Source organism: Parasteatoda tepidariorum, chromosome 5, assembly GCF_043381705.1.
Source record: "Parasteatoda tepidariorum isolate YZ-2023 chromosome 5, CAS_Ptep_4.0, whole genome shotgun sequence".
NCBI classification, from domain to species: Eukaryota; Metazoa; Arthropoda; class Arachnida; order Araneae; family Theridiidae; genus Parasteatoda; species Parasteatoda tepidariorum.
In genome coordinates, this window is record NC_092208.1 from 32,817,992 (window position 1) to 32,836,912 (window position 18,921).

General features: G+C 32.2%; 1 protein-coding gene across 1 annotated transcript in view; it reads right to left on the minus strand.

Annotated features, from left to right (window-relative positions):
* The window catches only part of LOC122270126 (degenerin mec-4-like), a 27,404-nt gene that overhangs the window by 1,231 nt on the left and 7,252 nt on the right, over window positions 1-18,921 (minus strand). The window contains exons 4-10 of the mRNA XM_071180849.1: window positions 15,400-15,560; window positions 15,188-15,286; window positions 12,741-12,843; window positions 10,262-10,331; window positions 6,928-6,985; window positions 4,590-4,618; window positions 2,771-2,843 (exon numbers count right to left, since the gene is read on the minus strand). Of these exons, the coding sequence (XP_071036950.1) occupies window positions 2,771-2,843; window positions 4,590-4,618; window positions 6,928-6,985; window positions 10,262-10,331; window positions 12,741-12,843; window positions 15,188-15,286; window positions 15,400-15,560 (593 nt within the window). The remainder of the gene's footprint in view (window positions 1-2,770; window positions 2,844-4,589; window positions 4,619-6,927; window positions 6,986-10,261; window positions 10,332-12,740; window positions 12,844-15,187; window positions 15,287-15,399; window positions 15,561-18,921) is intronic.

Sequence of the window (18,921 nt, forward strand, 5' to 3'; positions counted from 1 at the left end):
GTATATATATATATATATATGGTGTGTGTGTGAATGTCTGTGTCTTTTCACTAAGATATCAGCGCTTAAGAGTGATGAAATTTGGTGTTTCGAATCACGAAAAAAGTCAATGTTGATATTGAAGCACTCTACTACGACTCGCTATAGCGATATGAGCGATAGCGATATGAGCGATAGCGATATGAGCGAGAAACTAAGTGGAATTTGAGTATTTTATATTTTTTCAAATACTTTGAAAATAACATTAGTGATCTGCAGTCTTACAGCTATTTGATATGTTATCTTATTATTTATCTTCGTATCTTTTTTTCTCTCTTTTTATCTGATTTCCTATTTGATAAAGAAAGAGTTTTACGTATGTTCTTTAATATTGAATTGTTTTTCATTCACTGCATCAGATAAATTCGAATGAAGAACAATGTAAACGTGGTAGTCTGCGTGGGCTTCGTCACCAAATTAGTATTTCTAAAGTTTTCTGTTAAAACGAGTTTATTTTGCTTACAGTAATTTTTTTAAAGCGTGTTTCCAAGAAAAGCAAATAATTTAAAATGAATAGTAATTGAAATGAAAAAAATAGTTTTGTATTGGAAGGTAAAAGTAATGAAAAATCAGCACTAAATCGTTTAATGCAAACATAAAAAATTGCTGAACTGTCACTGACACCAATGATACCTTTTTGATTTAGGTAATTGAGGAATTTTTAAATAAAAGAAATAAGCTACGTATTTAAAAGCAAAAATAATGAAGTAAAGGAATTGATTCGCTTATAAGAGACGAAAAATATCAGCGTGCTATTATTGATGCTGATAGTGTTGGTAATGTGTATTAATAAGTAAAACATATCTTCTATACTAAAAAAAAGGCGATTTCTCAGTTAGACCAGAGTAAGGGAAAACTCTGTCAACAATGCTTTTTTAATTTTTACTTTTTTTTTACTTTTCTTTATTTCTTTTAAAAAAAGAATCGCTAAGCGAAGTTAATGAAAAAAAAATTACTCATTTGTTTCGTAAAACAGCAAGAAATCACCATATTAGTTTTGAAATCAACGATTAATTAATTTTGATAAAGTGTACTAATTATAATAAAAAATAAGCCATGCACTAGAAAGCAAATTTAATAAGAAAAAGGTATTTATTTGCTTAGGAGGAACCGTGAAAAACCTCCTTAAACTGACGACGCTGCGCAGTTAAATATGTACTGGTGGTGTTATGGTAACTGCTGCTATTCAACTATAGATTTACCGTGGTTTCAGGAAATATTTGTCCCAGTGATAGCACAGATCTCTTAGAGGATTTGAATTTAAAGAAATTTTTTTCACTAATGCTCTAAAACCCTTGTTTCATCAACAATCTACTTTTAAAAAAAATATAATAAATAAACATTTTGGTTCCAGATTGTTCTCACTGATAAAAGCATTAGAATGAAATATTTAGGACTTATAAAAAATTGCACCAATACTGAGCATACTGAATTTCAATTCTTATTATATGAAATACGCGCCTTTCTGCCCTTCAAGAGGTACCCGATAAACCCGAGAAAATTCTAATGCTGACTATCGTGATTTAGCCGCGAGCAATATCACCATGCCAAGTAGTGCTGAGTAAAGCTAAGGTTTGTTCTGATGGGATGTACAATAAAAAACGTAGTTCGCTTAATTTAATAATGAAAAGTCACCGAGAATGTCGACAAACGATGCAAAATAAGAGAAAAAGAATAATTGAAATTATTTTATCTCTATTAATTTTGTCGGTTTATGCCACCAGTCTTATACAGATTGTAGTGTTGTTCATTACGGATTTGTTGACTCCTTTTCTTGTGCATGTCGTTTTAAAAACGAGTATTCAGCGTGTTTTATATAAATATACTTTTTATATTAGTGGTAATTTTTTCGAACAGAAAAAAAGCCTAATTCAATGGATGCCTAATTCAATTCTCCATTAAATGGATGGAGACATTAAAAAATCACGGTTTTGGTGTATATTTACATTATACGTTATTTACATTCATTTCGTATCGCTATTTCCTCTATCGAGTTCCTTTATCCTTAAGTTATAAATCCTAAGCTTAAATTCAAATAAAATTGATTGCAATATTGAAATGTACAATCCAGTTGATTCGCTATANATACTTTTCGTATTGCTATTTCCTCTATCGATCAATTAATATATAATTATATCATTAAGTTATAAATCATAAGCTTAAATTCAAATAAAATTGATTGCAATATTAAAATGTACAATCCAGTTGATTCGCTATATAATATAGTATATTTTCCAAGAAGTAAAATTAAGCAGAATATAAGTAAAATTAAGCTTAATATAACTTTTAATTTCATTTCTCAACTTAACTGAATTAACACGTTGCAATAATGTACAAATCGGTAGAGTGTTAACACACTCAAATATTGATAGTGTTTAGAAGAGGTAAGACGTAACATAAAGATCGAGAATTGGATAGAAACCAATGACCTGAATCGTACGCCGCTTGAGGCGCTTTTGCCTATGTAGAACTTTCTGTTGAACGCTTTTGAATTAGTATATTCATATACCTAAATTATGTGAGTTTCTTATTCCCTAGTAATTGTTGTCGAAATTTGAATTCAAATCATCTAAGAGATAACTGTTTTATCGTAATTTATTAATTTTGGTGTCAATCTGTTTAATATCAAGAAAGAACAAATTTGCTGTCAGTTTTTTGTATGATATTTAAGACGTCTCCCCCCCCCCCTCTTAAATTAAAATAGCCTGAAAAGTAAAATATTTCTTTTTACCTGATATTTAGGGCTATATGTATACGTTGTTGTTTCCATCCCGTTCATGTTTACCATTACATCAATAAATTGGCTAAAATAAAAGTATCTATTATTAGATATTTAATGAAACATAAAATTATTTTTATTTAGTTTAAGCGATATTATTTGATGTACTAATGTATTTATTTTATTTTTCAACCACTTTAATTAATGTTAATAAAATACAGATCCTTTTATTATTTTTTAAACATATTTTTCCAAATTTGTGTTTTTTTTAAAGAATATTAAAACTTAGAAAAAATAACAATTCCAAAAAAACGTACAAGTGCTTCTATAAATATGAGTATTTTTTTTTAATTTTTCGAGAAATATTCCAGTGATTTTTTTTTTAATCTTTTGATTTTGCAAGTTATGTTAATTTAGAACCGAGGTTACCAACATGGGAGTTATTGCCTACTCCACCCTGCGGACAAAGTAGATTTTTAAAGGACTACTAGCAAATTTTATGCTTAATTGGGTTAGATTAGGTTTGGTTAGATTAATTTAAATAATAATAAGTGTTCGGGTTTTCATGATGTACAAACTTTAGATAAAATTTAAATCTACATTAAAATTCACAATTTTTTAATTGTTTTTGAAGAATTATTTACATTTATAAATTGAGCTGTATAAGCACATATTTTAATAATGTCTGTCTTTAAAAAATAGCTTAAAAACGAGGAGAATAAAATACTGTAAAACTCACCTTACGATTTTACATTCTAGAACATAATTATTAATATTTTTAATAATATCTAAGAAAAATTATATTTAATTAAGCTATTATTTAAAACTCTTAAGTGATATATATTGAATTTATCTCTATGCATAAGCTTAAAACGTTAACATATGAGTTATTTTCATTCAAAGCGGTATAATCAAAACACCCTCAATATAAATACATAAATTATTAGGTGTATTTTTGATATCTGGAAAACATAAGAATAGAAGCGGGTCAAAACAAAAATTTTATTTGCTATTTTGTAAGGGGATATAAAAAAATGTTGACTTGCAAAGTGTGCTGGTTTTTTATTTGCTAATAATTTGATTTCTCAGAATCTATTCAGCCAATAATGTCTTTTGCCATGTAAAGTTACATATTTTAAAATTGTGCGCCTTATACTTTTAACTTTTTTCAACTGTTATGTAAAATAATAAAAAAATATTTATTATAATTTATTTTCTGCATGAAATTATCTTTGGGAAGGAGTTTTATAATTTGAAAGTTTTTAGGGTGTATAGAGCTTTTTTTTCGCTCTCTCATTGAAAGTTTGTTTTTAGTGTATAGTTTATTTTGTGTTCTCTGTACACTTGTCTATTCGAAAATCCTTTTACTACCATTCTTTGAAATTGTCTTTTAATCTAACAAGCTAAATTCAATAGAAAATATGAGTAACGTAACCTTTAAAAATGCTGGGAGAATTTAGTTTGTTTAATTTCATTTGCAAAACTCTGTTGCGTAATTGACCGTAATTTTAAGCTATTAACTGCAATATTGGAGACCTTCTGTATAAATTTAATATCTTTTGAAAATGAGTAATATTTTCATTTAGATAGAACTAGTATAATATGAAAAATTCTAAATTGTTTCAATATTCCCTTTAAAATTTTTCTATTAGCACTGATAACATAATTACATTAAGTTGAACGATATATTGGTTCGTTTCAAAATTTCTAACAGTGAGTAGTTCTTGAAATTGTGTATAAATATCGTTATGCAATATTGTTTATATTTATCATTGAATTAAATTTTGGACCCTCTGCACTATAAGACATGAACATTTAATTAAATACTTACTAGCCCACTGGTTGGTGTGGACAATTTGGCTGCAAAGAAAAAAAATAATTTGAATTCATAGTCTTACATTGAATTACATATTCTCAAAATAAAAATACTGTAACAGTAGCTATCTAGAAATTTTTTAGGTTACTTCGAAACTGAATAAAATGTGTCAACTGAGAAAGTGTTAAATTATGGAATGTACCAATTTCTTCTGGCATGATTGTCCCACGTTTTTATCCCGACATATTTTTTCCATATGTATCCATACGAAAATTGACAAAATAAAATATCCTTACAGATCCATATTTAGTGACATTATATATCATTGCCGTTATATACATTACGTTATGTACATTATGCATATAATACAGTATGACCACAATGAAAATGTTCAATAAACTGTGGGCATGGAGGGTATATAATTAAAGTGAAATGGTATTTAATTTAATGATACTATTAATGGTATTTAATGTATTAGTTTAATTAATGGTATTTTATTGGTATTAATGCATTTCCCGGTGCAAGCGTTTCGAAACACAAAGTTTAGTGGACAATGTTTGATATGGGACAGCGTAGTAGATGTCTCACTTGTGTGCCTCTGATGATCAAGAGTCACCGTCAAATTATCCAAAGTCCATTGGACATTGCCCAGGAGCCATTGACAATGGACAATAGAAAAAAGTTGTCTGGTCAGATAAATCACGATTTTTCATTCATCATATCGAAGGTCGTGTCAGAATATGCATCTTCCAAGTGAACAGTTAATACCCACATATACAGTGAGCAGCTTAAAAAAACGTACCACCCCGAATAACTCTTGCTCTAAATATCGACTCTTCCCTTTTCAGGACTTAATGGTTTAAGAGATTAACTTCAAATATACTAATTAGTTAATGCAAATAATATTTTCGGGGCTAAATCATGAAAATTTCACATCTTTCTTTGGCCAATGATGACCACAGTACTGACGAAAAATATCTTCAGTGGCAGACGGATCATGATTTAGAGTCCCTCTTGCTGTCTAGCTAACCACAGGAGGGTTTCTCTATTTTCCTCACTATGCGACGCAATTGCAGGTCAATTATATCAAAAATTCCTCAAAGTAGAAAAATTTCTTTCAATACTTCATCCAAGAGTTCCCTATTCTTCTGGATCGGATTCTAAGTTACGGAGCTGAGCATTGATAAACGTAAACTCATAATTAGATCGGCGGTTTAACGAAGGTTATTAAATGAAATAGTTTTACTAAATAACTGAGAAAATATCCCGATTCCCACGCATGCTTCTGGTTGAAACTTAAAATGTTAGTTTACAGCATATTTTTTCATGAATATCTAACTATATAACTAAAATGCTGGACGTGAATACTAATTGTGAGAACGCCTTTCGTTTTAAATAGTAAATTAAAAGAGAAAATTTAGATAAATAAATAACATAAAAAGAATTGTGAAAGCTCTTTATGTTTCTATATATATCAAGCTAAGATATATCATGCAATATGTTTATATATATCAAGCAATATATACCAAGCTATATCAAGCTGTTTAATCTTGATGTTCAAGAACGAATTGAGAATATATATATACACCGAGGAACCATTACATTATGACCACCCTCCATCTATAACAATGGGCTCACCCAGGTTTTCATGGTTTCTCGCCCAGGAACAATGTTTCCATGGGGCACATTAGGACCCATAGTTCTCATAGAACAATCCCTGACGTCTGTAAGCTACTTGAGCATAGTTGCCGACCAGGTTCACCCATTCAGGGCCACAGTTTTTCCTGCGGGGGATGGTGTTAACCAACCGGATAATGCACCATGTGTGTCAAATCGTCATGGATTGGTTCGAGGAACATTCCAGTGACTTCCAAGTCATTTCTTGGCCCCCAAATTCACTTGATCTTAATTCAATCGAGCATTTGTGGTCCTACTTGGAAAACCAAATTCGTGCTGCCACTCTACTCCCTCGCAATGTGAGCGCTTGGTACTAGATACCTCAGACTGCCTATCAGCACCTTGTGGAATCAGTGCCTTTGATAGCTAAAGGTGGTCCTACATGTTATTAGCAGGGTGGTCATAATGTAATGGCTCTTCAGTGTATATATACATATAATTTTTTGTTTTATTTATCTAAAAAAAAAACTTATTAAAAATCCTGAAAACAAAATTAGAAACATTCAATCTCTTCACCAGCTCGCACGATTATATCCTGAATATTAATTTTCTTAATTTTTCCCTTTCTCTTTTTTTATCCATTTTGTGCTATATATNATATATATATTTGCGTGTGTTTAGTCGAATTTTTATAGTACATGATTATATTTATTAGAAGTAAATAATAAAAACTTACGTGAGTTTTTACTAACTGTTTGTTAGTTATCTCTCTGGTTACTTCATAACTTTCCTCACTGTCAAAAACACAAACGAGAAACATAAGTTAATTATGTTTCTAACAGAGCATTCTTTTTAGACAGTTATAAATACCCTCATAAGTAATTTTAAGCAATAAATAGAGATTTTGCACAAGATTACACATTTTATTATGGTTCCTGATGCTAACTCTTACTACTATGGCTCCTAAATCTAATTTCATGGTCCCTTACTCTTACGTTATCTCTATTTGCTCTTAACAGTTCATGTAGGAAAATTTCCCTACAAACCAAAATGCAATTAAAAAGAAGAAAATAATGTTAAAGTTACGGTTAACGTTATAAAAATGCTAAGAAAATGCTCTCTATCTTTAAAAGTATAATACAATTTATTAAAAATTTTTGAAATATTTTTGTTAAGTGTGGGTAGTATAAGGTCTTCAAATAATGCGATTAACTTGTATTGTTTCAAAATTTCAAACTTTTTGATTACATGCCTAAGGTCACATAATTTATTGAGTAATTCGATAACATAAAGTTTAAACTTTATAAATGTCTCCATGTGCATGCCTATATTTTATTGATTTACTTCTATTAATTCTCTTGCAATTTTTATTTCTACCTAATCGTGGCAGAAGTTCTGATACAAAATTTAAGACTTCTTCCATGAACTCAAACGTTCGGATACATTGTACTAATGGAATTCTTTGGTAGTTATTCTCAAAATGTGACCTATTTATTTCCACTTTTTTTTTCTTTTCATGTAATGTGTGATTGATTCTTATTTTGTTTCATAGTAGACGTCTAAGCTAGATACAGACAAATTTTTTTTAAAACTATTTTAAAATACTTTTAGAATATTTCTTAAACATCTATTTCAACGGCTAGTTTTTTTTAAATTCTGTAGTTAGTTAGTTTTTATGTTTCGAATCCATATACTAATAGTACACTACTTACTATGAAATTAAAAAAATTGTTTTCAGTCTTTGGCATTCAAGCAGTTGATCACTTAAACTTTGCCTGTCTTTACAACAATATTTAATTTCTAAAAATCTCCTATTTCTGAATCAGTTCTAACCTTTTTATTAACTATTGCAATGTAAGCAAATTTTTTCACATCCTCCATTTTGCCCCTTTTAATTTTAATTTCGCGATAAGCCTTACCATTTACGCAACATAGAAATTGTTTTATTTTTATTAATCTTCAGTTCCACGCTTTATGAATATTTTTCAAAAATAGTTCCCTTTAAATTTGATGGCAAATTAATAAATGCCATCTACAAACTCTAAACGTTCATTTATTTCGACGTATAGGATTGTATGTCTCATTATCCAATTAGTTGAAATTTAAGAGCAACTATCCTGACACCATACACCCTTTTGTTAACCCCCTCTCCCCATGCTAAAGGGCTATGTGTCAGGTTTTCATTTACTTCACTGTCAGTCCTTGCAATGTTCCTTATAAATCCTTCGAGAATACCATATACACCGAAGAGCCATTACATTATGACCACCCTGCTAATAACACGTAGGACCACCTTCAGCCCTCAAAACTGCTAGTACCAGCTGTGGTGCTACCACAAGGTGATCTGAGGTATCTGGTACCAAACGCTACACAACTGGTCCTGCAATTCCCTCACCTTGCGAGGGGGTAGCGTGGCACCACGAATTTGGTTTTCCAAGTAGGATCACAAATGCTCTATTGGATTAAGGTCAGGTGAATTTGGGGGTCAAGACATAACTTGAAAGTCACTGGAATGTTCCTCGAATCAATGCATGACGATTCGACCCTTAAGACATGGTGTATTATCCTGTTGGTAAACACCATCCCCGGCAGGAAATACTGTTGCCATGAATGGGTGATCTTGGTCTGCAACTGTGTTCGAGTAGCTAACAGACGTCAGGGATTGTTTTATGAGATAATGGGTTCGAATGTGCCCCATGAAAACATTGTTCCTGGGCGAGTAACCATGAAATCCTGGGAGAGCCCGTTGTTATAGACGGAGGGTGGTCATAATGTAACAGCTCTTCTGTGTATAACAAAAATTTTTCATAGTATACCTCCATCAATAGGCATTAAAGCTTTTTGAAAGTCAATGAAATTCTTGATCAATGATTTCTAAAATTCGTGACTTTGTTCAATAATATTCTTTAAGTAAATATTTTGCTCATGGGCTGTAATAGCGGGACAACTCAAAAAAAATCATGTTTTGAGATAAGTGGTTTTAAAGTTTTCATTGCTAAGGAACATGCGGACGAAATGCTTTAGTTTGCTTAAACGAAGATTACCTTCAAGTTGAATTATTAGTTGTGCTAGTATTGCTTCTGAAAAGAATGTGTATTTTCATATTTACACCTGTTCTTAGTCCAAAACGAGTGTTTTTTCAGTTGTGCCACTATTCCAACCCATGAGCGATTTGCTGAATTTGTTGAACGCTGACTCCTCTGTAGTTATTGCGACCGGAAAGTGCTCCATTTTTTTGGAATTTTTACGATGGATTTAAAAATGAAGTGTTCTCTTCTAGGTGTTTTAACTTTTAGCAGCTCTTCTCGATTTACGTACCACGGCAAGCTTAACCCCCTGGAAGAGTGGTCAGGGAGCTGACCTCATTTCAGAAAGGCAATCTAAGCTTTGAGTTTCAATAACCTTAAAGTGGCCGGAATAGCCTGGTCGGTAGGGCAGTGGTCACATGTCCGAGAGTCCGTGGGTTCGAACCGAAGACGTAGGCCGAAGACGTAGTAGCCAGCTGAAGATGTAGTTGGTGACTGATGCACGTTAAAATTCCGTCGATTCGCAAAGTCCTCCATGTTCCCATAACAAATCAACACCTCTGGGGGTACTGGATTGGAGATTGATCGTTCTCTGATTCAGGTCAAAATTACGATCAGCGGATGAATGAATGGGTGTGCCTTATAAACAGGCTCGACGTATGATGTGGCAGAAGTCAAATTCTTGGCCATAGATGGCGGCACTGAAGAACAAGGATCGCACAATCTGCCTTAAATTTGCTCGGTTTCACCAAGCAGGCTTGCCCATGTGACAAGTGGCATTAGAACCAACCAACCAATAACCTTAAAGTAAAAATAAATTAGCATTTTTTAACGATTCTTTTTTCTGTAAGAAGAAATGTAGTGTTTTTTTGCAATTGTTATCTTAATTTACATTAGATTTTGTAAGTGTTACACTTATAATTATTTGTGTGCGTACTTATTTAGAGATAATAATATTGTACAACAACAGCGAAATATTTTGTGCTAGTCGGTAACAAACAACACTTCGTGGGTGCATATCGGAAAATCGAATACTTTACTTACAAACATGCTGGAAAACAATGTTCGTTTTCACATTCTGCAATTTTATTTTCTGGAACTGTCACACGTAAATCTGCAAGAGATTTTTCATTGCATATCATTGTAAAAACGAAATTTCAATTGATGTGAAGTTTCAGTTCAATTTATTCTTTAGAGAAAAAAATAAATCTAAGTAAAATCCAATAATTCAACCATGAAAAGAAGAAAATTGAAATCCNGCTAGTATTGCTGCTGAAAAGAATGTGTATTTTCATATTTACGCATGTTCTTAGTCCAAAACGAGTGTTTTTTCAGTTGTGCCACTATTCCAGCCCATGAGCGATTTGTTGAATTGCTCCTGCACTATTTTTCTGAAACCAGCTCTGTTTTTAAGTAGTGCATTTTCAACCACAGTTATTTCAACCTGTTGATTAAAAATTTTCCTAGCAGTTTGTCTGGAATCGATATAACGCTGATTCCTCTGTAGTTATTGCGACCGGAAAGTGCTCAATTTTTTTAGGAATATTTACGATGGATTTAAAAATGAAGTGTACTCTTCTAGGTGTTTTAACTTTAAGCAGCTCTGCTCGATTTACGGACCACGACAAGCTTAACCCCCTGGAAGAGTGGTCAAGGAGCAAACCACATTTCAGAAAGACAGTCTAAGCTTTGAGTTTCTGTAACCTTAAAGTGGCCTGGATAGCCTGGTCGGTAGGGCAGTGGGCCCATGTCCGAGAGTTCGTGGGTTCGAACCCCGCCGGCCGAAGACGTAGTAGCCAGCTGAAGATGTAGTTGGTGACTGATGCACGTTAAAATTCTGTCGAGTCGCAAAGTCCTCCATGTTCCCATAACAAATCAATATCTCTGGGGGTACTGGATTGGAGATTGATCGTTCTCTGATTCAGGTCAAAATTACGATCGGCGGATGAATGAATGGATGTATGAATGGGTCTGCCTTATAAACAGGTTTGACGTATGATGTGGTCGAAGTCAAATTCTTGGCCATAGATGGCGGCACTGAAGAACAAGAATCGCACAATCTGCCTTAAATTTGCTCGGTTTCACCAAGCAGGCTTGCCCTTGTGACAAGTTGCATTAGAACCAACCAACCAACGAATAACCTAAAAATAAATTAGGATTTTTTAAAGTTTTTTTTTCTGTATGAAGAAATGTAATGTTTTTTTGAAATTTTTATCAAAATTTACATTAATTTTTATATGTGTTACACGTATAATTATTTGTGTGCGTACTTAATTTACAGACAATAATATTGTACAACAACAGCGAAATATTTTGTGCTAGTCGGTTGCAAATAACACTTCGTGGGTGCATATCGGAAAATCGAATACTTTACTTACAAACATGCTGGAAAACAATGTTCGTTTTCACATTCTGCAATTTTATTTTCTGGAACTATCACACGTAAATCTGCAAGAGATTTTTTATTGCATATCATTGTAAAAACAAAACTTCACTTGATGTGAAATTTCAGTTAAATTTATTCTTTAGAGAAAAAAGTAAAATCCAATAATTCAATCATGAAAAGAAAACAATTGAAATCCCATTCACCAAAAAATTAGACGTCCTATTCATATATCGCCCTCCGGCAAGAAAAGCGACACAACTCAAAAAACAGTAATATTGAGGTAATGCCTATAAAAAATATGTATGAAGTGCCTCCCAGCTCAAAAAGTATCACATCTCTAACGTGCAATTTATCCAGCGGAGGGCAGGGGTGTCAGTTCAGTGTTTAATTCAGAATAAGTGTTATAGTATTCTTTAAGTTGTTTTTTTTTTCAAATGCTATATTCTAGAGTTATGACACTGTTCTTGCCGAGGTTTGATATGTTAGTTCATGATATGTATTAGTCTATAAGCCATTGATAATATAATAGGCTAAATATATTTCGTGAACTATAAAATATTTAAAATCTCTAATATGCATTTTTGAAAAACCAATCTAATATATGAATACTGTAAATCTTTGTTCTTGTTTTTAATGGTGGCCGAGCAGCCAGCGTGCCTGACTATGAAGCCAATGGTTGTGGGTTCGATCTTCACTCAGGGATGCATGTTTCTCTCTGTGTGTGAATGTGGCCTACTCTATAAACGGGTATCTGTGGTAGTGTGGCGTGGGTAATGTTGTTGACCTCCGTGACTTAGATTCACAGTTGGTAGCGTTCACTGGGTAACGTTAAATGAGCATCAATTCCGGCATCTTCCGAGGTGAAAAATTAGTTCTGTGCCAGCCGTTAGAAAAAAAATATGTGTGGGAATTGGAAAAAAAGTATCCGAATGTCAAGGTTTTTGCCCCTCTGTTACGCATCATTTCTATTATTACATATCGTACGTTTGTAATTGATTTTGTCTTCTTATACAGGGATAGAATGATTTTTTACTTGTTACAATAATTCTTTATAAAATATTTGAATGAACTTTAGTAATCAATATTGAATTAAGATAGTAATCAATAATAGCAAAATAGTTTTCAAATTCACTTTACCTTTATCACTGCAGATTTTTTCATTGCCTGGAATTTTGTAGTAATTTGCGAAACAACCACGATACTTTAGACTGATGTTCTTTTGGCACTCTTCAAAGCATTCCTAAAAGTTAAGAAAATAAATTTCTTAGTCTCGCTTGTTATTCAAAGTTCGTCCAAAAAGTAATAACAGTTAGTTGACTGAAAAACACCATTGCTTTGAAGAATGCGGCTCAAGTCTGGACCTCAGAAGATCAAAAACTGGGCCACTAGCAATTTTAAGACCGTTAGTTACCTAAACCAATAATCAATAGCGACTGACTACGTATTTGTAATCTGAAATCCCTCCCTAAAAATTTCCGCTAACATACTGTTGCTGGATGTTAGGCTTCATTGCTTCTGAATTAAATCTTTAACTTTACTACTTGTTCAAATTCTCCATGTTGGAACTGTGGTCACTCTATGGATGGAGCTCGGCTCCCTATATAATGTACAGGGTTCGAAACGAAATGGAGGCTGATAGATATAAATTCCACACCCGATTCGCACAGTGCTGACATAAAATATCCTTAGGGGTAGATGGATCATGGGTAAGAGTCCCCTTGGAGTCAGGCTAGGTTTTCGTGGGTTTCCTCGCAATGCAACCCGAATGAGGGTTAGTTCCATCAAAAAGTCTTCCACGAAGGCAACTTCCCACCATTACTTTATCCGGGAGTTTTCTGTCTTCTGGATCATGTTCGGTTCAAAATAACAAAACAACGGAGTTGAACATTGCTAGTTGTAAACTCATAATTGGGTTGGCTGTTCAACGAAAGTTTAAGAAAAAATCTTTATACATTGTTCATTAGCTTTTTCTGCCGACCGGACAGTGTAGGGGGCAGGGAACTGTCCTTGCATCAGAAAGGTCCTGGCTTCGAATCGCGGGCAACGCATGGATGTTTCTTCCTCTCTCTGTGTGTTCTATGTCCTTTCTCCCTTGTGTGTGAATGTGACCCGTCCTATAAACGGATTGTATGAATGTCGAATTCTTGGTCATAGATGGCGCCACTGAAAACAGGAACAAACGCCCCCGCCACTGCCTGAACAGGCATATACGACAAAAAAAATTAGCTTCTTCTGAGATTTTACAAAATAAATATTTTTTCTCCATCCATTGTTTAAATAAAATGACCAAACTATAACTCGTGAATCTATATAGAATTTCTGTTTTCAAAAAGCGTAGACACTGAGATTAAGAAAAAATATTAAAATATTTTGATTTATTTCTTTGATATTAAAATTATAGGGAAATTTCATTTCCCATAAAATATTTCTAAGAGTCGTTTTCTTCGTTGCCAAGCCTTGGCAGTTTAAATATCAAATAGTTTTAAAATCTACATAAACGAAGACCAGCCGTCTAAGTTTGGACGACCTCTAGTTCTTTTACCAACTGGTTTGTTGTCTGAATGTTTTATTATACTTAAGGCCAGTTGTATTTAATGGATAGTGGATTCAGCAAATTTGTCTAATTATCCCTTTTTTCTCAGAATGTTTGAAATCTTTAATGTTATATATTTTCATTCAAAAATATCGTAATATGGATGGTTCACCATATGAAGCAGGGCATAGATAGCACTGAGGATTGAAATTCATTGTATGTCTTATGGGTTACTACTTCCGATTGATTTTCACGCCTAAGCTTGGAAAAGCACGCCGTATTAACCCTTTGCTTACGGTGTTCCATGTTGTACCATCACCTGTGGTCTACATGTTGTACCAGCCGTAACCAAAAGGTTAAAATAATTGTAATAATCACAATATAACTCGCTCTTTCAATTTAACTTTCAATGAAAGAAATAGCAAATGAATTCGGAGGATCCCACAAGCATGCTAAAATATATTCCAAAAAACAGAAACAGGCGATATTTTATATTATAACCAAATAAGGGACAGCCCTGAAGGCGTAGCACATTTCACACAATATTTATATTGTTATATTAACTTTTCCAAGTTAGTTGAAGATTTACGACCGCTTAGAATTTATTATTTACAAAAAACTTTCATAAATGGTAAAATTTTTGCGTAAATTTGAACAAAAATCACGAAAAATTTTCCTAAAATTCCTAGTTTGCTCATACATCACCTCGAAAGCATAACATAAGTGGAGAGATACACCGGAAGTCTTATAAATCTCTTTCGGTTTTAAAAAGCTTGTTATTGTTTTCATTCAGTCATCAATTCATAATCATTGTTCGTATTTAGACATAAATTAATAGACATAATTAAGACATAAATTAGTTTAGACATAAAAAAAATGGTAATTGTTCCCACAATAGAAGCTTTGACGCATAACGGGTTAAAATAAATAAATTATACCTGAGAAGGAAATACCTTCGATGGTATTGCCGATGGAATTGTATAGAGACCATGCCTAGGATAGATAAATAGCTAAAAATACATTTATATTAATATAACGTAATGCCTATTACTTTTTGATTGGTGGGACCATGTCCTCCTCTTAATTTCCATATTTCTATATAATCTGAACAGTTAGTGTCGTAAGGAGCAGGAAGAAGTTTTTTTTCAACCTGCAACAAATATATATGTGTAATAAATTAGAGTTCTTGAAAACGATAACAAATGAAACTATGGGATATTAACTGTTTTGATATTAATTTTCCGTAAATTATTTTTAACATACCTTTCTTAATCGAAAAGTCTGAATCGTGTTGAGATCCATGTTAAATCCATTGGTGAAGGGGTTGAGAATCTGCCTAGGGCTGTGAATGGAAGCATGCACAGTAGCAACTTCTAATGTGACGGGATATTCTTCAAGATGGGGACGTATACTCATAAGGTATTCTAGATAATATAATAATTGCACAATGCGTCAAAAAAAAATTTACCAACTGGAATAACATTTGATCAAAATCGAATCTTCATTCGATTCCATCTTAATGATTTGAGAGGGTGATTTCAAATATTATAATTAACACTAGATTGCCCAAAGAAGTCATTCTGACTGCTTCTGAATTTCAATTAGAAAAACAATGTTGTTTAAGTAATGATACAATTTCTCAGAATTTTGTGACTTTTTGTACAGCATATCATTTTTTTATCGTTAATATTTACTAATAACTTGTTATATAACTGCAAATAATATTAAAAAAATATTAAAATTTAATTTTAAACAAATTTCTTTACACATTAGTTATTCTTTCACAGTTCAATCATTTTGACTGCTTTTGGGCAATATATGTATACATAAAGTTTCAGTCTTTCTAGCGTAATAAGTGTAGACGATGTTTTAAGATTTTGAAGTCAGAAAAAAAAACACTTTCTCTAATTAAACATACCTTTTGTTTCAACGAATTTAGATCTACCACCAAAATACAAAGCGGTCGCTGCAATCTGAGAAATGTGGTCCCCATTGTTTGGTTAGAAGAACGGTCCAAAATTTTAACCCCCCTAATACTATTTTATTTGTGAGTTGTGCCATATCACAAGAACTTTTTAAGCTAATTCAAAGTTTTTTGGACACAATTATAAAATTTGTTAGTGCAAAGATAATTCAATATAAAATATAACTTTTAGTAAATATTAAATTTTTTTAAAATTTTATTTAGTAATAGTCGAAAATTTTTTGAATTGTTGGACATAGAGTTTATCTAATATTTTAAAGAATGCTATTTTAAAAGGCAAAATAGAAAATTTGAGCAGAATAGGCTGAATAGTTCCTGAGAATTTAATTTTAAAAAAGTCGGAAAGTGAAACTTCATTTTTTTGGATCCATGCAACCGAATTTGCTCAAATTTTGAATTTTTTCATTTAATATAAAGATCTGGTCATAAGATCAACAGTTATTCACGGTGGTCAACTTGTTGGAGCACTATACTCACCAATTAATTAATGTTAATTCTAGGTTTGATTTTAATTTTACTAGTAAATAATTATAATTTTAACCAAAAAAAAGTGCCGAAGCACAAATCTTTTTCACTTTTTGCGTAGAATTAAATTTCACACAATTGTAGCTTATTGCTAATTGTTTTTAAAAGTATTTTGTGACAACACTAATTATCTAAAAAATATAATTTAGCTTTTGAAATACACTTAACACATTATATGTGAAAGTACATTAAGGCTTTATTTTATTACTGAAAAAGAAACATCTCCAATAGTGAGAGCAATAAAAAAAATTAAAAAGAATTCTGTCTATAGATAGTAAAAGAAATGTACAATGGCTTAATCTAGCCCTGGGCTTAATCACGCTTAAATCAAAGTAAATATTATGTCAAGCTAATAAGGAAACAGAAAGTCTTCTTAATTCCCACAGTAAATTTCCGTTTTTATAAGCAAGTATAAAAACGATTAATCACTTGAAAATTAACACTTTCTTTTTCCATTGATAAGTCGGAATATTTCTACGTCCATTTCTCTGCATCCCTTTATTTGTATGTTTTTATCTATCTATTTTTTCTAAAATTGGGAATTCAATTCTAATCTAGTCGCAATTTTTTTCTTCTTTTTTTTCATAAACATCGTAAAGAGGGAATGCTTTTTTTTTTGCCTATCTTTGGCTGTTATGCTCGAAATTGAAAACATCGATTTTAAATATTAGTTAATCAGATATTAAATTTGTTGGAAAGAATTCATCAAATAAATGCGCTACTTTATGCGTAAAGCATTTTCTATAAAATCTTACGTAATTAAGAAATAAATTTAAACTAAAACTAAAATAGAGACACGTTTTATTTGAAGCAGCCAAAAAATTATATAATATGAAGAATGGTTTATTGCTCATTCCTTGTGCATAGCCTTATAGACGTAACCTGAAATTCTTCACATTTTGAAGCAAAAATATTATTAATATCAGAAATATTATTTTCCCATCCTTTCAGTATTTTGTAATAATTTTATCAAAATAAGTAAAAAATATTATATTTAGCATTTTAGTAAATTTATTGTTATGAAGTACAGCATGACACACCAGTGTCTTCTTTAATGTTAAATAAAAAATCTTCCTAAAGCGGCACATTTCTAAACATTTTGTTTTCTTAATTTATACTTAAATGCAGTCCTTTAGATTCATGGAAAACAGAAAAGAAATTTCTTTAATTTACAAAATCATTTGAATCAATCAAATGAAATCATTCAAATTTTGAATCAAAAAAAAATTTAAAAATTTTTTTTTCTTGGATTTTATATTTTAGTGCAAATACAATTTCGATAAATTACCAGATTTTTTGTGTAACTATTATATTGTTTTTTATAATTAGAAAATTAACAAAATAAACTTTTGCTTTTAATAAGACAGTCAGAAAAATTAAGATAAAAGGAAAGCATGCGCTAAGTAATAAAAGGGAGTAATGAGCCCAAAAAAGAACAAGCAACTGCTGTTTAGCGTGTAGGCTTCTCTTTCTAATGTGTACTTCTGGTGTTTGTGGAAAATTAGCTTCGCCGTGGCCTTAGTATAGTTAGTGGCCATCTTTCTTAGTTTTGACGGAAAAAGTCTAGTAGTAGTAGTTCATTCACGCCGCACTAGAGCAGCATAATGGGCTAATGTCGACTGTCTGAGAAACAGCCCTGAAGATGATCCAATGCCATGCCATCACAATTCTGATCCTCTGCAAAGGGGATGGTGCCCTCGCTTTGGTAGCCAGACGACCTGCGCGCGAAGTCGAGCACTTTACGGTAGAACAGTTAAACGAAGACCAATACCGCACACCCTCGTTCAATACGCAGACTAATCCAAGTGGCCACCCACCCGCACACTGACTGCATCCAGTAATGCACGACTTCAATGATCTGCTGGGAACCGTGTCTTAACGATCAGTCCACTGCGAGACGGAAAAAGTCTAAGCATGAAAAATAAGAGAAACGAACAGTCGTGAAATTTCCCTTAAAACTGAAGAAAAAGATCCCTTAGAAAATATTAACTTTTTTTAAGGAAGTATAAAGGAGCTAGTGGGCTGCACCCCCTGCTCGCTAACGCTCGTCAACCCCCGAAAATTGCTACGCAATCTTATATGGTGTGCTTCGAACCAAGCTCGCTTCCCTCGCTACTAAATTAGGTACATTGCAAATGCACAAAATTATAAGAATTCAAAACAATCATTCAAATCCATATAAAAACCTTTTTTTTTAAAGAAAAAATTACATCTTTTTAGTAAATACTAAGTCATTAAAATAAATTTGAATTCAAATAAATGACATGTAATTCGTT